The sequence below is a fragment of the Dermacentor andersoni genome, chromosome 10, assembly GCF_023375885.2.
Source record: "Dermacentor andersoni chromosome 10, qqDerAnde1_hic_scaffold, whole genome shotgun sequence".
Lineage (NCBI taxonomy): Eukaryota > Metazoa > Arthropoda > Arachnida > Ixodida > Ixodidae > Dermacentor > Dermacentor andersoni.
Window position 1 is genome coordinate 49,045,703 of NC_092823.1, and position 22,929 is coordinate 49,068,631.

Consider the following 22,929-nt stretch of genomic DNA (forward strand, 5'->3'; position numbering starts at 1 on the left):
TATGGTGTTCGGCTGCTGAGAACGACGTCGCGGGATCGAATTCCGGCCACGGCGGCCGCATTTCGATGGGGACGAAATGCGAAAACACCTGTGTACTTAGATTTAGGTGTACGTTAAAGAATCCCACGTTTTCTAAATTTCCAGAGCCCTCCACTACGGCGTGCGTCATGATCAGAAAGTGGTTTTGGAACGTAGAATCCCATAATTTATTTTTTTGAAAGGGTTGTCGGCCACTACATTGCAATAATACTTTCGGAAGCACCCGCTAGATGGCCGTCAGTGAACCTCTATAGGCGGTGCAATACCCGTATAGTCGGGAAAAAATTTATTTGGTAATTAAGATAACACTACGCAGGCAAATCGCAGGGAAGCGACAGCGCTCCCAGAATGAGTCTCGAACTTTCAACAGCGGTAATATAATTTAGGAAAGAGAAAACATACAAACTTTATTTAAGACAGCTACACATAAAAGAACTATCACTGAGTGTTGAAGTCACCTAATTTACGATATATCCCTTCCAGTTCTAGGATATTGCTACAGAGTCGCACGTTGAATCTGCGTCGATACAGCGTCTGGTCCGAGGGCCCAAAAACCCTTGCTAAAAGCTGTCGGACTACTTGGCCCGGTAACATATGTGCGGAACCTCCGCCGCTGTGCATTCCCCTGAATGTCACAGAAAGCTTTCGCTGAGTTTAATGTCACCAGGAAATGCATACGCCGTCGATTTGTGGCTTTTTGGGGGTCACGAGTCAACCGTTGAGTAACGTTGGTTGTTTGAAACCCTGTTTGAGAGCGCTTCCTTGGCTTTCTGGTTTAACGCCACTGCATTGAAACACAGAAAAAAGAAACTGGAGGAAACGTAGCCAGTTCGAAATTGACGAACGTGTTGTTTTCGAATGCGATGCACAATTTGACATTGCAGCTTACGCATTTGTGCAAGTTATTGTATATTTGGGCTAATAAATTGCACGAATTAGCCAAACATCAGTAACGCAAAAAATTCAACAGCGTGGGCAGGGCGCCTACTAATCAAACGCTGTTGGTCCCACCATCGTGTCCTGTAGTGCCCCCCCCCCCTTTTTTTTTTCACAACAGCTCGGCCTCCGTTAGCTGGGTCATACTGTATACGACCCTCCTGAGTGATGGCGTTTTCGTTGTGTTGCCGAATAGGTCATACCCGCGACTGCCATAATATCCCGAATTGGTTTTAACCGTTTCCCCATCTGTGCAACCCCTACAGATCTGCAGGTGGCTGGCTCTGCTCTATACAAAAATGTGTACCTGAATATCATGAGGGAACCTTAAATATAATTTTGGGAGACTAAGTTCTTTATCAAATTGAAACTTTTTATGCCCTTCTTGAGGAGCATTGCCACGCCTACTCGGTCGGTTTCTCGCCACATTATGTGGGCTGGCGCTAAATATTGTCATAGTAAAATGGGCTAATTTTCTAGATGGCGTGAATAAAAGTGGCCTCATATTTGATACAGTGTAATCCACAGTCGCGAGGATAACGTGAGGCTTGTTGGTGGGGGTTTCGCTGTATCACTAATTTGCCGAGAGGGTAAGTAACATCTATGCTTCAAATGACGTTGCCGAACTTGAACGGTTTACGGCAATTGAATAACCGCTTCACGCCAGCTTCGCTTTAGCGCATACTGAAATGTCTTCGACCTGCACAAAATTTTGAATTCTGGAAACCTGCATCTGTAATTAGGGCTACATGCGCTATAACATAACGAGACTTAACTTGGGCGCTCATACAGCTGGAGCACATCAACTGACGTGACATCAATCCCAATATTTTATAGGGAATCGCAATCTTGTCAGTGCCGTTTATGCACACAAAGTAAACATTCCACGCCAGCTGCCTTGAATATGCAAGGTGGCTACACCCAGCGACACTTCATGAGAGTAGTTCTACCGACTTTTGTGGCAATATATTATATTCGAACCTACGCCATGATTGGAAGTTCGGAGCATACACGGGTTCATAATTTACGCACAACGAACGATTTACGTAGAAGTACTGTGTTATCTGCCCATCTGGAACTCGTCGTATATCGCACAGAACAAGGCCTGTTACAACTGCATATCCCTATGCGAAATAATAAACTCCCTCGGCATTGAAAAATGAAATACCACAATTTCATTAAAATGTCCTAATGAGATAGTCGCTAGGTGTAATGACAACCCTACCAAACGATCTCATCATGTATTTAAAGCCGTCTGTTCCAATGGTGGCTGAGCGGCTTCAGCTATGGCGCACATCTCGCTTTTTGGATAAGCCGACCTCGAATTCACGGCTTAAATTCTGACAGCGTTTCATTCATTTCTCTTCAGGGATTATTTAGCTGGTTAGTCTCAGGCAATAACATACGTCGTTGCTTGAAACAATCGCTAGAATGTCAAACATCGTAGTCACGTGGGGCTAGAGAGGGCAAATTGAGCCGGAACGTTTGTTATATTACAACATGCGACCCATTGTGGCCTGTTCCTCCGCAGTTGGTGGTGGCATCACCGTCACGCGCACGGATGCAGACAACGACAGCGATCCACTCGCAACTCCGCGTCCTTCAGCAGCAAAGCACCCAACGCCAGCCACCCCAGAACGGATATCTTCTACCCCACCCATTGGTAGGTGGCTTTTTGTTGTCGAAATGTCTGAACAATGTTTGATTACATGGTAATTTCTCTCTTTGCTTTCTTTTTTTCTACGAAAGTGGTTCAAGGGAAGCTTCAGTTTAAAAACATCTATGTCTTAAGCGTTTAGACTAGATGGGGACGAATTGAGTGCAGTTATGAAAATGACCATGTCCACCTTTGAAGACCTAAGCTGTCCAGCTTTGAAGACCTTGGCTTCAGCAGTAATGTCAGTCGTGAGACTTTCTTCCTTTTGTAGCGATAGCTATATTACGCCAGGTTTTCGCCTCTTCGCCGTCGCCGCACTTTGAGCCGTGGCCGCACTGTGACGTCACACCACGGCCCTCGATCCTGCAGCAATTCGGCTCGTCGCTGTCGCCGTGCGACTACCGCTCCTGCCATTGGGCACTCGCGGCACCCTCTGTATGACGTCACACCCCGCGCTCCTCAGTTGTGATAACCGGGATTATAGAACGGGAGAGCTCGCGTCGCTGCCGCCATAGTTGAGGCCGGAGTATGGATAGTGGGAAGTAGGCCAGCACTAAGTTTAATAACAACATGTCTAGCTACAAGCGAAGCTTAAGCGCAGCCGGTGTCTTTACTATCGCTACTCCACTAGGTTTAACAAGAGTTAAAGTACGTCCAATTTTTAAAATATATTAACACTCACAGTAGTGAAAATCAAGGGATGTGTAGTACTATAATTTAACATATCCTCTAGGAAAGGCCAAGGAACAGAAAGGTCCTAAAAAATCACGGCTCTAACAAAGTTCGCATTTCCGCCGTTCCCTTCAGCTAATAACATTCTTTTTGCTTTGTGTAATTTCGAACAACCGTATCACAACTCGGGATGAAGCGGCTGCCTCCAATTTTCATATTAGCGCTCGCAGATTGTTTATACACTTGAGGAACCACTTATTAAACACAATTCTTGTTTTAATAAGCGGGTGTCAGTTTTTTAAAAAGGCCCTCAACCACCATGCGCTGAACCCTCAACGAGACCTTGGGACGAATATTTTGCCTCCCAAATATGTTGCAGTCATCGTTGTTCAAAGGCTTCCTTCGTACTTCTACGGCCGACACTTCACAGTTCTCAGAGACCACCACTCAATCTGCTGGCTCATGAACTTTTGTCATGAATCTAGTTGGCTTGTGCTATTGGCCGTTAAATTTCACCTGTAAGATTTCGGTGTGTCGTGCAACACCGGACGGCGCCATGCTGACACTGACTGCCTTTCAAGTATGTCAATTGGTTCCACGAACTGCGACGCTGACTACGTTTGAACGCTGTCCTGCTTCCCTGGCACCTGCTTTGCTTTCCCGACAGCGATGCGTTCAAGGTTCAGAAGCGGAAGTACCCAAGTTTCAGCCATGTGTCTTCCGCAACGCGACATTCTGACCTTGCACGTTGTTTTCGCGTCCGCGGTGGTTTACTCTACAAAACGAGCTACGCTACAACTCATCATCATCATAAGCATCATCATCATCAATATCAGCCTGGCTACGCCAGCCGCAGGGCAAAGGCCTCTCCCATACTTCTCCAATAACCCCGGCCATCTACTAATTGTGGCCATGTCGTCCCTGCAAGACAAGATTTACCTCCATCTCACCATTCCCTTACCGCCCATCAGAGTTAAATCTGGCGCCAGATCCAGGCCAAAGCATTTATTTCTGCCTATCTGGCACATTTGTTTCACCCTGGTCTCCATAATCCACAATGTACCACATGCCGAGCGCCCCCGGCAGATCTTTTCCACTGTCTGTGGAGCTGCCCCACGCCCATGGCGGTAGAGCCCATTCCCAACCTTTCCTATTCCTCGTGGGAGGCCGCTCTTCGGGCCACTTGCTCGGATGACCAGCTCTGGCTGGTGGACCGTGCTTACCTGGAGATGTCGGCCAGGGGGCTCCCGGACGTCTAGGAGCCCAACCACATTCAAATAGATCGAATAAAGTTTTAATCCATCCCTGCAAACTTCTTAATCTCATCCGCCCACCTAACTTTCTGCCGCCCCCTACTACGCTTCCCTTCCCTTGCAATCCAGTCCGTAACCCTCAATGACCATCGGTTATCTTCCCTCCTCATTACATGTCCGGCCCATGCCCATTTCCTTTTCTTGATTTCAACTAAGATGTCCTTAACTCGCGTTTGTTCCCTCACCCAATCTGCTCTTTTCTTATCCCTTAACGTTACACCCACAATTCTTCTTTTCATCGCTCGTTGCGTTATCCTCAATTTAAGTAGAACCCTTTTCGTAAGCCTCCATATTTTTGCCCCGTAGATGAGTACTGGTAAGCCACAGCTATTATACACTTTTCTCTTGAGGGATGATGGCAACCTGCTGTTCATGATCTGAGAATGCCTGCCAAACGCACCCCCGCCCATTCTAATTCTTCTGATTATTTCCGTCTCATGACCTGGATCCGCCGTCACTACCGGCCCTATGTAGATGTATTCCCTTACCACTTCCAGTGCCTCGCTACCTATTGTAAATTGCTGTTCTCTTCCGAGACTGGTAAACATTACTTTAGTTCACTGCACAATAATTTTTAGACCTACTCTTCTGCTTTGCCTCTCTAGGTCAGGGAGCATGCATTGCAATTGGACCCCTGAGTTACCATCAAGGCAATATCATCAGCAAATCGCAAGTTACAAAGGTATTCTCCATTAACTTTTATCCCCAATTGTTCCGAATCCAGGTCTCAGAATACCTCCTGTAAACACGCTGTGAATAGCATTGGAGAGACCGTATCTCCCTGCCTGACGCCTTTCTTTATTGGGATTTTGTTGCTTTCTTTATGAAGGACTACGGGGGCTGTGGAGCCGCTATAGATAATTTTCAGTATTTTTACATACGGCTCGTCTACACCCTGATTCCGTAATGCCTCCATGACTGCTGAGGTTTCGAGAGAATCAAACGCTTTCTTGTAATCAATGAAAGCTATATATAAGGGTTGGTCATATTCCGCACATTTCTCTATCTCCTGATTGATAGTGCGAATATGGTGAATTGTTGAGTATCCTTTACGGAATCCTGGCTGGTCCTTTGCTTGGTAGAAGTCTAAGGTGTTGCTGATTGTATTTGCGATTACCTTAGTAAATAGTTTGAAGGGAACTGACATTAAGCTGATCAGTCTATACTATTTCAAGTCTTTGGCGTCCCCTTTCTTATGGATGAGGATTATGTTGGAGTTCTTCCAAGATTCCGGTACGCTCGAGGTCATGAGGCATTGCGTATACACGGTGGCCAGTTTCTCTAGAACAATCTGCCCACCATCCTTCAACAAATCTGCTGTTACCTGATCCTCCCCAGCTGCCTTCACTCTTTGCATAGCTCCCAAGGCTTTCTTGGGAGCTATTTCTTTGCATAGCTCCCAAAGCCGCCATTGGAATATGAACCTGGCAACGTTTAACGCTAGAACCTTGTCTAGTACGGCGGGTATAGCAGTGCTATTGGAGGAATTAGAGGGCAGTAAATGGGATATAATAGGGCTCAGTGAAGTTAGGACGGCAAAAGAAGCATGTTAAGTGCGAAAATGCGGGCACGTCCTGTGCTACCGAGGCTTAGCGGAGAGACGAGAACTAGGAGTCGGATTCCTGATTAATAAGAATATAGCTGTTAACGTACATGAATTCTATAGCATTAATGAGAGGGTGGCAGGTCTTGTGAAATTTAATAAGAGGTACAAAATGAAGGTTGTACAGGTCTACGCCCCTACATCCAGTCATGATGACCTGGAAGTCTAAAGCTGCTATGAAGACGTGGAATTGGCGATGGGTAGAGTGAAAACAAAATACACTACACTGATGGGCGACTTTAATGCCAAGGTAGGCAAGAAGTAGGCTGGAGACAAGGCAGTGGGGGAATATGGCATATGCACTAGGAATAGCAGGGGAGAGTTATTAGAAGAGTTTGCCGAACAGAATAATGTGTGCATAATGAATACCTTCTTCCGCAAACGGGATAGCCGAAAGTGGACGTGGAGGAGTCCAAACGGCGAGACTAGAAATGAAATAGGCTTCATACTCTGCGCTAACCCTGGCATCACACCAGATGTGGACGTGATCAGCAAGGTGCGCTGCAGTGACCATATGATGGTAAGAACTCGAATTAGCCTAGACCTGAGGAGGGAGCGGAAGAAACTGGTACATAAGAAGCCGATCAATGAGTTAGTGGTAAGTGGGAAAATAGAGGAATTCCAGATCAAGCTACAGAACAGGTATTTGGCTTTAACTCAGGAAGAGGATCTTACTGTTGAAGCAATGAACTACAATCTTGTGGGCATCATTAAGGAGTGTGCAATAAAAGTCGGTGGTAACTCCGTTAGACAATATACCAGTAACCTATCGCAGGAGACGAAAGATCTGAACAAGAAACGCCAATGTATGAAAGCCTCTAACCCTACAGCTAGAATAGAACTGGCAGAACGTTCGATGTTAATCAACAAACGTAAGACAGCTGACATAAGGAAGTATAATATGGATAGAATTGAACATGCTCTCAGGAACGGAGGAACCCTTAAAATCAGTGAAGAAAAAACTAGGAATTCGCTAGAATCAGATGTATGCATTAAGAGACAAAGCCGGCAATATCATTACTAATATGGATGAGATACAAAAGGATAGACAGTTGGGCGAGTTGGTACGGTAACATGATATTGGCGTCTAGCGCGAAGTGAAACACGGCCCTATTCCTCCATTCCTCCAAACAAAGAAGGTTTCTTTATTGTTGTTCCTGAAGAATTGTACGCACAAAAAGCTAAAACCGCTATAGACAAAAATTTTGTTCCAAAAATAACCAATTTAAAGAAAGTTAAAAAACTGCAATTGATTTGCTTGAGAAATTTGGTCTGGAGCGCCTCGCGTCGGGAGTTAAACATTCCAAGGGTCTGCACCTCGACATATTTTTTAGTGCTAAGACACATAAGCCGGAAGATTTTTTTCGAGCCATTATTTCTGAAACAGGAACGTGGCAGTACACAGTCTCAGCTATTTTGCCTAATGTATTGTCTTCAGTTCGTCTTAATGACCCCTTCTTCATAAGACATTCGGAAGAAATTGTAGCCTTCCTAACACAAAATAATCTAGGTGAATGCTCAGCGATCAGTGTTGATGTTAAAGACCTTTTTTATTCGCTTCCGCAATCGGAACTACTGTGTAGCGTTAAAGAAGCACTGGCGCTCAACAATGATGAGTTCCGGTTTACTCAGGACTGTGGGATGCCCGTGGAATCTTTTTTAGAACTTTTGTTGTTTTACATAGGGAATACCGTTGTAAAATGGGGTAGTTCTATGTATGTACAAAAATCGGGAGTTTGTATTGATTCTAAAGTTGCGCCAGTTTTGAGTGACATTTATCTAAGTCGCGTTAATTGAAAACTACAAAACAATCTTAAGGAATTGGCGGTGCATGCGTTTAGATACGTAGACGACTATCTAGTGTTTTGTTCTCGCAATAACTACACCAAGGAAGCTACAGATATTTTAAAAGTTTTTAGGGAATGTGGTGGGGGCCTAGGTTTCACGCTAGAGATTATCCAGGGCACCAAATTACAGTTTCTAGATCTGTGCTTAACGTTCCAGGATGAGCATGTCTGTTGGCATTATTCGCCTAGGGCCAAGAATCCACTGCTAGAATTTTCTTCTTGCCATTCTAAACTTGTTAAACAGGGGATAGCTTATTCAACTCTTAGGTCTGCCATTGCTAAGTCATGTCCGCACAATATGCAACAAAGTTTTTCACAACAGACAGAAAGGCTTGGAAAGGCTTGGAAAGGCTAGCTATCCCGTGCATTTATTTTCACTAACCTGCGAAAAACGTGTAAAATGGGTAAAAAGCCCCGGTAAGAAACAAGAAAAACAGAAAAAAGAAACAAAGTTTGCTGTAGTACCCTACATACATAGATTATCCCATGGTTCAAGGAATGTGGCCAATAGGTATGACGTCAGTACCGTTTTCTCGGCCCCACGCAAATTGTCTAACATGTGCCCTTTGATAAATAGAAGACTTGAACAGGAAGGCAAAAAAAGAAATGATGATTGCGGAGTTAAACATGTGTCCCCTTTAGTGCCTTGCAACACGGGTATAGTTTAGCAGATTCCACTCGAGTGTGGGAAAGCTTACATTGGACAGAGCGGCAGGTGCATTACCATTAGACTAAAAGAACACAAACATTCACTAAACAACCCTAATGCATCACATTTAGCGGCACATTGTTTCGATTGTGGTTGCAAACCTTTCTTTGAAGACACAAAAATTCTTCCTAGACACAGATGCCAAACCACGCAGGAAATTATCGAGGCATTCCACCTTAAAAGGTTAGGAGACACTTGCGTCAGTCATGCTTCGTTGTCTCTGTTAGATTGCGAATTTCAGTACCTTCGCAATACGTGTACTAATCTGAAGTAATTTTTCTTCTTTGACTTCCATACCCCCTGATATGTTTAACTGATGCTTTTCACCTTGCCATGTTCTTATGCTACGGTTTTGCAATAACCTATGTATATGTTCTTCGTTTGAATGAAGATTTAGTTGAGAGTTAGCGCTCGTCCTGTCTGCTCCTTTCTGTGTCCGTGTTTCACTTCGCGCTAGAAGCCAACATCATGGATGAGATAGTTCAAGTGGCTGAGGAGTTCTATAGAGATTTATACAGTACCAGTGGAACCCACGAAGATAATGGAAGAGAGAATAGTCTACAGCAATTCGAAATCCCACAGGTAAAACTACAACTGATGCATCCATAAGATTGGTGGGTCCGGAGAGCCTACGCCCTTTTGCTGTACGTATCATACGAGATGAGCCCACCTCAAGCCTCCTGGGACCAGCGCGGTCTCTCTACTGGGGTTGAGAACACCCTCATTAGCAAAAATCCGTCATACAAGCCAACAATCGTTGCCAGCAGCACTGCCTGTCAGTGTCGTAAACACGCGAACAAAGAGCCTGCCAGACAACTCCCACCTGTGCGGCCTCCAACCTCCACTTTTTAGCGAGCTGGCCTTTTCCACGAGCTGCCGCGGGTAAACACTGGGTAGTCGTATGCGTAGACCGTAATACTTGTTACGGCGAGACGGCAGCCATTGCTGCCGCGCTCTCTGGTTTCTTCCTTCGCTTCATAATTCTCCGGCAAGGGCAGCCTCCAGTGCTAATCAGCGACCGTGGGCACTGATAGCAGTTCACTGCAGATGTGGAGATGCTCCTACTCTAGTGAGCTCCTACCTTCTTACACTCCATGCTGTACCATTCCCAAACAAATGTGCTTACATAATGTGCCAGCCGAACGCTTATGCTTACAAATCTATGTCGGATCAAATCATAGGAATTAGAATGAAATTATTTCGTTTAGGACGTACGCTTCCCATCCCGCAAGGCACCCGACGACTTGCTCGACGACCCTCTCGTTTCACCCTAGACACCACCCTCGCTGTGTCGACTATACTGGCGATCCTTCTACGGCAGAGACACCCTGTTGTGCTGAAGAGGCTCGTCGTCTTGCTCGTCTACGCACGCTAGCTTCGCATGATAAATCATAGGATACAGCAGCTGCCGCTGCGGTGTCATCTCTGCAGCTAGTTCTTTTGGTCTGGTTGGCGACCTCACCACGAACACACGGTCTGTGAACACATAAATTATTGGCGCGCTATGATGGCCCTTTTGCCGTACTCGACCCTCTCATCAGGATGAACTATACCACAGCGCGACTCACCAAAGGATGACGTTCTGCCCCGACGGAAGTAACGCCGGGCTGAAACCATATACCCAGCGCAAAGCCGTATGACTCGCCCAGAAGGCTGCGTCTGTATTACTGGTTTTGGTGTGAAATCTTATTATTGTGGCATATTGTGTTGAATTATGGGTTTTTACGTGCCAAAACTACGGCTTGATTATGAGGGATGTCGTAGTGGGGACGCCAAAAATTTGGACCAGCTGGGGTTCTTTACCGTGCGCCTGCATATTGTGTTGGGAAGAACGTCATCAATATTCAGAACTTAATATTTTCGTTGAAATCAACCAGCTTTTACTTTCTAATTAGCCGAGCGTTACAACAACAGAGCCAAATCCTTTATTCTGTAAGCGCATATCACCCGACAAGGCCCTAGTTCAGGTGAAGGAAGTGCAAGCATTGGCTTCACACTTTTTTGTAAGAGGCTATGGGAGTTTCCAATCTAGCAGTTTTTCTTTAACCTCCTTGGTGGTAACGAAGCGATAAATTTAGGACTTATGTTTAGCACAGATAGTGGGAATTGTGATCTTTAGTTAGGGGACGAGTAAGTACATGGTATCGTTCAACAGTCAGTTACACCCACAGTCAAGCAATACATAGAAATACTCTCGCCTATAGATAAGCGAAGGAAATACTTATTACTCAAGCCCCCGCACAGATAACTTTGAAAAAAAGGGGAAGCAGAATATAGCAATATTGAAACGGCGCACTTAGGGGCCACAATAAACATGAGGTGATGCGTGAAATCTGGAAAGCAGTAATGGTGCACGCCCTAACGTTCGCAAATGCCATTCTGCGCTTAACATCTAATATCTTCTCGTTGTCGAAAACCATAGATCGTTAGGCCGGTTGGCTTTGGGAGCCCACGGTAATATCACAAGTGAGGCATTCCAGGATGGCATGTCGGAACGAAATGTTTTTCCTGCTGGCTCTAAATTCCTTCTACTGAAAAATGGTCCGCTTCTGTTCTGCTTCGTAAACACATACAAAAAAAAGGAAGAACCACCTGTGGCGGTTTATAAAGGTTTCGGTTCACGTGGAAAAATTTTGGAAGCAATGTAACGATACAAACCCTATATTTATTTTCTCAATAAGTGAAATATGAATTCTGAGATGATGCTCAGTGGATTGACGCAAGGCGCTGAGCAAGATTTCGCAAGCAGCACGTCATCGAGGGTACTCACCGAATTGCGAGGCCGCTGTTACGTTAAAACGAGTTTCAACGAACATAAACGAAGGATAAAGCTTCGGTAACAAAGCGCTGTGCCCGTAGAAAACGAAACGATAAGCTCTGGGTTTTTCTACGATGCCGATCTGCTAGTGCACCGGACGGCATGCTGAGATAAGTGGAGCGCTCCACCGGCTATCGCTCGCACTATCCCTGCCTGAGGTACGCGCTTATGCGAATCCGTGAGGTGAGCCCTAATGCTCAGGTTGCCTGAGTCGGTTGTTTCGGATTGTCGACTTTCCGTCTGAACCCAAAACCGATAGAAATATTTCGGTTTCATACCAAAACAACGAAATAAATAACGTTTCGGTTACGTCTCCATTCAGGTTAATATTACTGTTTTTTTTTCGTTTTCGCTTTTGTTTCGACAAACTGGTGCAGGATGACATGGGTTTTGCCAGTCAGAGAAGTGCAGTGCAAAATTTGTTTTGAATCATGACTCACGAACATAGATCAAGATCAATTGGCGGCTAAAGTGCACAGGTATCTGTAACAAAACATCGTGGACACATAATAGACGAAGAGCTCAAGAAAGTTGGCAAACAAGTACAGGTTCATTGAAAGGGTAAAAGGATTTTTCAAGGGCGACACAACAAAAATAAACCAAAATTATTTAATCGGGCTGCTGAGTTTATATGTAAAGCCTCCTGCTGAACAAGGTTTTCAGTATAGCAACAATACTTAATTACAAAAGGAATACATAACTAATTACGCAGTCGTTTTATGTGAAATATGCAATGAATGTATGATTACTCCGGTTTTAGTGCCAAAACCATGACTCGATTATGAGGCACGCGTGATTATCATGCAGCCTCCGGAAAAGTTTTGACAGGTGACCTTTCACGTGCGCTCAATGCACGGGACGCTGGTGTTTTTTCGTTTGCCCCCATCGAGATGCGGCTGCCGGGGTCTCGAAAGACACGAGCACACATTCAAAATCAATAAATGAGTAAATAAATGAACAAATGTTCGCGAATAAACGTAACAATACTCGTTATTTAGATGAATAAATATTCAAATAATTAGGCGAACAAAGAGACTTCATTACTTTGGTATATTATTAAGCGTGGATTACAATATTCCGGCGAGAACCGATGTTTGGACTTTAAGCTAAATTAAATCGGGGAAAATCAAGCGTTTGCTGTAAACGAATGCGTCACCTAAATTACAAAAACTAGGAAAAATCACAAACAACACGAACTTGGATGCCCACGCGAGCCGCGCACAACCAGTGTAACTTATAACCGCAGTCCTTGGTGAACGTCGGATGTTGGCGATTGCGTTGCTGTCCCATGGGCTGGCCCGATGTTTCCACGCTTCCACCCCACACCAATGCATGGCGTACGCCACTCCTGAACGCACTACCAACTTCTAGTACACTGTACTTTAGCGGCTGCGCCTTCCAGGAGACGGTTGAATAAAGTACAGCCAACTATTTAGTCTATGTCCCCCAAGATAAGCGGAAGTTGCTTGCCTCAACCGCCGCCGAATCTTGGTTCCATGTTCAACTAGTGCCGCCTCTCTAGTTAAGCCCACAGCAAAAAAAAATATTGAGTGCACACCTGAGAAACAGTGGCCTACTGTCACCAATGTATTGCTGTCGAAGCATCATGACACAAGCTCAAAGCAAATGAAACTGTCAGTTGAGCACGAACAAATGAAAAAAGCACAGGCTTTGTATACCCGAAGCCGCCGGCTCCCTTATCGGCTCGGGCCGTCATATTGGTATACTCAAGGTACCTTTACATGCCTTAGCGTTGAACGTAACTGGGGAGAAAACCTGCCATTTTTTTAATAAGCATCTCATTTCATTTCATTTGTGTAATGACTAGTATTTCACGAACGACATTTACGTTACTGAATTGAGTCGTTAGGACGAGACTTATGAAAGTGCCCTGGAACACAGATGCCTGCAAAGAGTTAGTTCCCTAAACAAAGCATTTCTCACGGGAGAACGGGTCAAGGGAGCTTTAAGGATATACTTACTTCCTTCAGCCATCCTTCATGGTAAGGACGCTTCAAGGACGTCCGACATAATGTTCAGAAACGGTCTAAAGAAAGGAAGCTTTAAAAGGTGGCGTAAGGAACACGCAAGGTTTTCATGCACTGCATGAGTTAGGGTTGAAAATTTGCAGCCGTGTTTCTCTAAAGAGTACCGCTTTGTCGTACACTTTTCTTCTCTTCTTTTTGTTAGTTCAGAGGCCCTGGACGGCTAAAATGACGCTTGCTACTACAACGACAACGACGAATACTACAACGACGACGACCACCAATACGACGACGACGACGACGGTAGTCCCAGGTAGGTGCACATGTTTACCCTCGTTTTCGCGCTCACTTACCTACTTCCTCCAAAATGAGTAACGGCTAGAAAACGCTTTATCAATTCTAGAACCAAATATGGTTCACACATTGTCTGCCGTCGAATCTTGGGCAATTACTCATGACATCGGTAGACGACTTGAAACCAAGGTAAAAATATTTACGGTCCATTCTGCGTATGGAAATTAATGGCGATGGCAACGCGATTAACATTTTCTCGCGACTGGTGGTGCGTAGCTGGTGATTATACGTGAGGAATGCTTGTGATTACGTAAATACTGACACACAAACAGGGTTCGATGGCATATTCAATATCAGAATATTGTTTACATTTATGTCTTTTGTTGGTTTATATATGCGTTTATAAATGCAATATTGCACATTTGAATATATGTAGATGTTCAAGCGAACGCTTTCAAAAATGTTTAAAGATTGCTTGTGGCAGATAGCGCAATTCTAGTTCAGGAGCTGGTCTGCTCGAAGGGGCGTACAACACTTGCACAAAATATTGATGTGCATAATAAGCTAATTAAGGATAATGCACTCATTGACTGATTTAGGAATTACCTAATGGTACATTTTACTATCTGCAAATCCTAGCGCATGAGACTGTACAAAAAATCCACTTGAAAAGAATTGTGAGGAGGACACCATTTACGAGATATTCGCTGCCAAACTTCTAGTAAAAATGCCCTGTCGCTCAACTTACTTTATGAACAAAACGTCGTTTTATGCATTGAAGCACGCAAGTAACTGAAACGGTAATGCATTTCTCGGCAATGTCCGAAAACTAATATCTCCTCCTGCGAATTCGTTCCAAGTGGATCCGCATTATGATATACCTAACTAAAATTCTAAATTGCAATATTAGCCATAGGCTAGGTAGCTGAAAACTTCATTAGTGTTTTTCTAATTAGTAGGTAATTAATTTTATTTTTTGTGCAAGCGATGTGCTCCACTTTGTGGAGACCAACTCATCCACTAGAATTTGGCTATCTGCCAGGGGCATTTTTTTATTTGAAAGTATTCGCTGAAACACCCGGTACATGTTTAGACATTTGTACAGCTCAGAACGAAATGCGCTACAACTTCGATAGTCCTATAGTAAATAGCTGAGTATCATCTTCTCGTCTGTCGCTTACGGCGACGAGCAGAGGCTGATTGATTGAAAAGAACGATACATAAGTGTGGGGCACAGAGTATCTGATTAGTCGGGCAAAAATTTGATCAAGCACACCAGCGGTCATGGCCATGCGTACCGTGACAAAGGACGCCCGTTCGGCGCCAGACGTATCCCTCATATATTCAGAAAACCAGACACTTTGGGATTTGAAGAGGTTGGTGTAGAAGTAGCGAAGATGTGGTGAGGGGCATGTGTTGTTCTCTAGCGTTGTCGCAGCGACGTATAAGCACAGTCTTCCTGTAAGCTATTAGGTTCATTGACATGAATTGCTGCACCATCTCCTTGTTGGCTCCATGACTTATATAGACATCGGCGACAACAATGTTTTGCCCGTTCTACGCTACGTGACCCGTGCAGACGTCTCCCACACTGTTGTGCACTAAGGTGTCATCCACGTGGGGCGACATACTTGGCGCCACGGTTTCGAATGTGAAATGACGAATGAGAACTTCCTTGTACAGGGCGACGCCGGCGCTCCTGGACTTGAACTGCTTGCTGTGCCTGACGAATTCAAACCCGCTTGCACTAGGGAGCACTTTCGCAGTGGTAGCATGGTTGGTTCGTAAACATGCTCTTTCAGCGCAGGAGCTCGATGTACCATAGTGACACGTGTACTTGTCTTTATCGGGCGACACGTTTAACCACCCAAGAAATGTTATCGCATGGCGCAGGAAGCGCCTGCATGTATCAGAAGTTTCTGGAATGTTATCGATTGTTCCATCCGCTGTCTGTGACCGAACCTTGTGAAAACTGATTGCATGCGTGCGCGATGGGAATAATGTAGAACTTTGTGGAAGACACGCAGTTCCCAGCGATTAGTTTGGAACATTCGACGATTGATGTATAAAAGCCGACGTGCATGACCCATTGAGGAGATTTTCGACGATCGCCGACCGTGTTCGCCGCTCTCGTTGTGCTATAAGTGTAGCCGGTTTTGTGGTCACAGGTTCGCCCAATAAAAGCTAGTTTTGCCTTTCACAGTATTGCTATTCTGTTCTTTGAGGTCACGACCACGTGACATCTGGTGGAGGTGCTTTGCGTTCATGTACCGGACGCCCCCACAAAGCCATGGCCCAAGCCCGCACGCGGAAGACAATACCAACGTCGCCAAGAACCAGCGAGGTAGCCGCAGGCTAAGAGTACTGCCCCCGGAGCACGGACTTTTGCCTGAGACGACCAGGAAGATCGCCACCAAGTCCACCCCAATGACAGCCCCAGCGTCCCCCTTCCTGCTGCAGCAGCCCAGGGAACCTCCGACCGTTCCGCGGTTCAATGTTCGAGGACCCGGAAAGCTGGCTTGAGACGTATGAGAGAGTCGCTACATTTAACAGCTGGAACAGCGACGACAAACTGCGACATGTCTTCTTCGCATTGGAAGATGCGGCCAGGACGTGGTTCGAGAACCAAGAAGCCACCTTAACCACCTGGGACCTGTTCTGAAGCGGCTTCCTGCAGACATTCGCAAGCGTCGTACGCCGAGAACGAGCCCAAGCGCTATTAGAAACCCGGGTACAGCTACCTATTGAGACAACCGCGATCTTCACAGAGGAAATGAGCCGTCTATTCCGCCACGCCTACCCTGAAATGCCCGAGGAGAAGAAAGCACAGGTTCGACCACTAAAAGCTAGTTTTGCATTTCACTGTATTACTACTGTGTTCTTTGACCACGCGGGCATTAAAGGCAAGATCATTCAAGGGGCAAGGATGCCTCTGATATCCAAGGAAGAGGCAAAGGTCGTCGTCCGGCCCAGGGGAGGCCTGTGTATCAGCAAGTGTGGACCTACCGCAGTCGCCGACGCGATATGGCAGGCTGCCGGACTCGATTCGGTGTCGCGAGCCACCGGCACGATGTGTCCCAACTTTCAACAAAACATAATGGTGATCAGCACACCAAGCAGGGACAACGCTTCACGCTACGTCGGCATGGAGGGCATCTCTGTCGCCGGTCAACGTTTCGAGGTGAGCGCTTACGAGTCCGCCCCCCACTACACGTGTAAGGGCGTCATCCGAGGCGTATCCCTTACCGACGGGCCCGCGGCAAACGACGAAAAACTCGTCAACCCGAGAAATCCCACGGCGCTGGGCGCCAAAAGAATCAAGAACACCGGCACCACGGTGGTCCTGTTCTAGGGGTACCGGGTGCCAAAGGGGTACGGCGGCACTATCGTCAGGTGCACTTTATTTCGCAAGCAAATGGACTTGTGTTACAGCTGCGGCAGACTCGGGCACCGCTTCGACGTCTCTCCTTCGCACAACGACGCCATCTGCTGAGGATACGGAGAAGCAAACCCCGCCGCCCAGCATAGGTGCGATCTCAAATACAAGCTGTGCGGTGGCGACCACCTTACCGCCGCCAAGGAGTGCAAGGGACGATTTCAGATGCCATATCTCGTCAGGCGCTGACGGGGGAACGCTCCCGTGCCCTCAACGCCGAACATTTCTCGCCCATGGAGGGCGCGAATCAAGCCCGGAATCATGAATCAAGCCCGGCAAGCATCCCCTGAACACCAATACAGTCACCGCCCCTCCCGGTCCAAGGGGAGATCCAGGTCTCGTGGCCACTCTAGGGATGTACCAGGAGCCGCTGCGTCTCCAGGCCCAGGTCGATGTCAAGATCCCGAGTGCGATACAGATCCAGATACAGTTCCAGGAGCCGTCTGGGTTGCAGAACCTCAGCATCTGGACCTCCGCCCGCCTCCACACATTTGGGGAAGCAGCCGACCCTCCTTTGGGCCGATCTGGCACGTCCCAAGCCCGATGCCAATATAGAAGCTGCTCAGGCACCTCGTAACTACCCACACCCAGAGCAAGCTAGGGACGCGGAAGTCATTCGCTTACGCAAAGAGAATGACGACCTCAAGAACACGATCCAGAGGCTAGTTAACGAAATGGCAGAGATTCGGAAACTCGTTTCGAATGCGTCGGATAACGGTGCGCCAGGCAGGGCCACAGAGACTCCAATCCCAGCCCCAGTAGACGCTGCTGCGATGTCCTCCAAACGCAGAGCAGTAGTAAAACAGGTGAATCGGGAGCGTTGTCCACAGAAGTCAGAGAGATTAAGCAAACTCTCATTGGGCTGGCTGGCCTCAAACAGGTCACTGCTAGCGTCAGTTGTCTCACCCATAACGTTCGTCAAATTCAGGTTGCACCCGGAGACCCCAACATGGGTCTCGAAGCCCTCGCTGATCACATCGACGCCATTGAGGCGCGAATGGCTTCATCCGCCTCCGTCGTACAACCGTTGACCATTTCCGCCATACTAAAGGAAGCTAGACTTCAGTAGCCAACAAGAGCGGCGACAGGAGGACCCAGTCTTTGCGCAGCCCTAATTGCCCCTTAGGTGGTAGTCCATCCGGTACGCCTAAATGAATAGGCCCAAAGAGAGTTTTCGCACTTGGCAATGGAACTGCAGGGTGTATTGTAACAAAAAAGCCGCTCTGCAGCAGTTCTTCAGGCATTTCGCTGTCAAACCTCAAGTCATTGTTCTGCAGGAAACATTAGTCTCCGCCGCCTGGCTCCAGGGCTACAGGGTCGTGTCGGGCCTGCCCGGGGGGCGAGGGATTTGCACCTTGATTGATAAAACGCTGTTTCATCTCACCCACGAACTCAAGCAGGCGAGTGGTAGAATTGAATATGTCATGGTTGAGATCCTGCGCGACGTACCACAGCAGAATCAGTGCAGAAAAGCGTGTTCGTCCTCAATATCTACAGCAACCCCAGGAACTCGCGCCAGCGGTTCAAGACCATCCTCAAGAAAACGGCCGACTTGGCCGGCCCTCGACCCTTGGTCGTCGTCGTTGACTTCAACGCACCATACCGCATCTGGGGTTACATCTACGACACTACCAAGGGGCGCAATCTGTGGCAAGACGCCAGCGAGATGGACCTCACTCTGGTCACTTTCAAGAATTTTCCTACGCGCATCGGCAACTCCGTCCCGCGGGACTCGACACCCGACCTTGCGTTCGTCAGGAACGTTGAGGACGTGGGCTGGGAGAACAACGCCATGGAGTTCGGCAGCGACCAATACATGCTCGAGACCAACATCAAGGTGTCTCGGAGTAGGATCAAGGAATTAACGTTCATCGATTGGGACCGCTTTCGCAAGATTCGCGAAGAACCCGGCAGAGCCAGGGCACCCAGCACTCTCGAAGAATGGTGCGAAGGCGTCTGGAACGACGCTTCCGCGGCTACCAAGAAAGTGGAAACCGATCTCGACGTCGAGCAGATGGACAGCAGATTTTCCCACCTGATCGAGGCCAAAAACGCCCTGCTCCGCCGATGGAATCGCAGACTTCGATAAAAGATTTTGGAGCTGAACAAGGTCATCGATGACCACTGCAAGGTGCTATGCCAGCAGCAGTGGGACGAGCTCTGCGAATCCATCGACGGACTGATGCGCAAAAGCAAATCCTAGGGTATGCTGAAGCACCTAGTCCCAGTTTGTTTACCATAATGTTTTGTTATTAGGCTTGCATTTTTAGGTGCCAGCATTAGGAGTATACGTAAATTGGAAGAAGTGTATGTGTCTGAAGTGTCGGAGGCAAAGCACGTGGACGGACAGATGCGCAACGGCAAATCCTGGGGTATGCTGAAGCACCTTCTCGACGAAAGCGGCTCAAAGTCAAATGAGAGGCATACGTTGGCCAGGGCCCTTCACGAAGCCACCAGGTCTCACACGGTCGATGAGCTCGTCTCAAAACTCGTACAGAAGTACTTACCCGTCCGTCGCGACGGAGATCCAGTGACACAACTCCAGGACTATCGAGGCCCTCCACGCCCCGAGCTCGACGAAGACTTCTCCGTTGCTGAGGTCAGAGAGGCCAACTTCGCGCTCAACCGCAAGTCTGCGCCGGGTCCAGACGGAGTCACCAACAGAATGTTGAGAAACCTCGAGGACACGTCGATCGTCTTTCTGACCGACAAAATCAACGAGTCCTGGAATAGCGGCGTTGTTCCTGCAGAATGGAAGATGGCCTGCACGGTGCTAATTCCGAAGCCCGGCAAAGCCCCGAACATCGAGAACATCAGGCTGATTTCTCTAACCTCCTGCGTCGGCAAGGTCATGGAGCGCGTCGTCCTCAGCAGGGTCAATGGCTACCTCGAAGACAACGAGGTTTACACGTACAACATGATGGCCTTCCGCGTCGAATTCTCGATGCAGGATGCAATGAAGCTAATAAAGCATCAGATTGTGGATGGCCGTTCCAGAGACGTCAAGGCTTGCTCGCTCTGGACCTCGAGAAAGCTTTCGACAACGTGCTCCACTGCTTCATCGTAAAGACTATTTCAGACCTGGGTCTCGGTTCCAGATTCCACAGCTACATCAGCTCTTTTCTGACTGACAGGAAGGCCAAGCTTCGCATTGGAGACTTCCGCTCCAAAGATGTGCCCTTCGGAGGGCGGGGCACTCCTCAGGGCGCGGTCATCTCACCCACACTGTTTAACATCTGTATGATTGGTTTTTCCAAGAGGTTGGCACGCGTAGAAGGCGTCAAGCTCACCATATCCGCCAACGACATCACCTTATGGTGCTCCGGCGGCTGCGAGGACAGAGTCGAAAAATGCATGCAGGAGGCGATCGACCTGATCGAGGAGTATCTCCGCCCCACCGGACTTCGATGCTCCCCCGCCAAATCGGAGCTTCTGCTTTACAGAAAAGAGAAGGGTGGCAGACCCAAGGACTGGAAGCCAGTCTCCGAAAGCAGCATCAGTCTTCGCACCCGTGACGGGGGGGGGGGGGGGGTGATACCCAGGGTCGACGTTATTCGGGTCCTGGGTATGTTTGTGGAATTGAACGGCGGGAACGGAACGGCTCTCCGTAAGATTATCGCAAAGAAGGACAGCGCTTTCCGCCTCATTCGCAGAATAGCAAACCAGCACCGAGAAATTAAAGAAAACAATATCCTCAGACTTATCAATGCCTTCGTACTATGTCACTTTACGTACACAATTTCTATGCACAACTGGCTCATAGCGGAGCGACACAACCTCAACGCTCTCATCCGCAAAGTGGTCAAGAGGGCTCTCGGGCTACTCATCAGAACCCATACCGAGGATCTCCTCAAGCTGGGGGTGCATAACACTGCCGAGAGATTGTCGAAGCCGAAGAACGCGCGCAACTCACTCGCCTGAGCACCACAGCGGCAGGTAAACACATCCTCGAAGAGCTGGGTTAAAACCTAATGGATTCCCTATGGTCAGTACCCCGATTCCTAAGTGCATTCGAGACAAGTTCGAAGTGGCCCCTGTGCCCCGAAACGTCCATCCCGTCCATAACGAGGGCAGATGCAAGGCCAGAGCAGCAGCCCTCCTCAAACAGATCAAGCAACGAGACATTAGAGCAAGCTTCGTCGACGCCGCGGAGTACAGCGATGGGAAGAGCTTTGCCATCGTAGTGATCGACTCCAGCGGCAAGCTTTCCAATAGCGCCTCCATTCGCACTTCAGAACCCGGAGTCGCCGAGCAAGCCGCCATCGCCCTCGCCCTGCTAGACGGTCGTGGGTCCGAGATATATAGCGATTCCAAAATGGCAGTTAGGGCTTTTAAGAAGGGTTGCATCGCCAAGCAAGTTGCTGGTCTTCTTAGCAGCTCGAGTCGATATGCTCTCACGCATCATTCAATCCACTGGTTTCCCGCTCACGTAGAGCCGGTCGAGGGTGCTCCCCCGAACCTCAATGAGTCTGCTCACGAGGCTGCGCGTGACCTCACCGACCGCGCTTCCTCTGCAAGAAGCACCAACTCCCCTCCTCCCTACGGCCACAGGGACGCTCCCGCTACTCACAACAAGAATATTAAATTCTTCTACATGTCTAGAAGGGTCTTTCCACCCCCTCACCCGAAGTTGAATAGGGCGCAAGACGTTTCGCTTAGGCTTCTGCAGACCAGCACGTATCCGTGCCTGTCCGTTCGGCACGAAGTTTACCCGGACGTGTATCGCGACGACGCCTGCCCCTCCTGCGGGAAGACCTCCACTCTAGCGCACATCCTCTGGCAGTGCGGGTCGACATACCCCAAGTTCATCAAGGAGGAGTGGGACTCGCTTCTGCGTAGCGCCGCTCTAGAAAGGCAAATCTTGGCTGTCCGGCGTGCCCGCGACCGGCCCGGTGGGCTAGACCTGCCGGTCCCGACGTGGGAATAGCCTAGTGCACGACGTGTTCGCGTCCTCGGCGGACCTGCAATAAAGTTTCTTCACTCACTTACTCACCACGTGACAATTCACAGTGTAGGGATTGGGAGGTCAGTTCCACCACTCGTAACCAGTTGTCGAGATTGGAGTCGGGCATGAATTCGATAGTAGCTGGCCCATGCTGTTGTCCAACTTATCCACGCTGAGGACTGTTGAAGGAAAGGACTGCTTCTCATTGAGAACGACGAATATGGGTTTATTTACAGTATCTACATAAGGACGTTGCAGTTCATCAATCTAGCATGACTGCGAGAGAAAGTACCCTGAGCAGCCGCACAACACCGGCTTATAAACACTCGGTCCTCCCTGGATCTCTAGGTGAGAGAACCGTTCGACCAGTCATCGTAGACGAGCTGCCTTTGAGCGGGAGGGCACACACACACACTTTCGCACGAGGTCAGACGGTCTTCGCAGAACTCGGGTCTTACGTCAGGAACGGTGGGTGGGACAAGGCTTCCAAATCCGTACCCTCGGGAACTTCCGTGCTCATGGCAGACCGGGTCGCCAGTGTCGTGTTCACTCACAAAGCCTGGTTCGTCGATCTCCTCTCGGCAATACCGCGACGAAGAGTCGAGGAGGAGGCGGACACAGTAGACTTAGTGACGCCGTTTGGGTAGAGGATGATGGGGGCTTTCCAGAAAAAGT

General features: G+C 48.0%; 1 protein-coding gene across 1 annotated transcript in view; it reads left to right on the plus strand.

Moving 5' to 3' along the window:
• Window positions 1-22,929, plus strand: part of LOC129388268 (uncharacterized) — a 101,651-nt gene that overhangs the window by 9,818 nt on the left and 68,904 nt on the right. Inside the window, exons 2-3 of the mRNA XM_055078410.2 lie at window positions 2,507-2,638; window positions 13,785-13,892. Of these exons, the coding sequence (XP_054934385.2) occupies window positions 2,507-2,638; window positions 13,785-13,892 (240 nt within the window). The remainder of the gene's footprint in view (window positions 1-2,506; window positions 2,639-13,784; window positions 13,893-22,929) is intronic.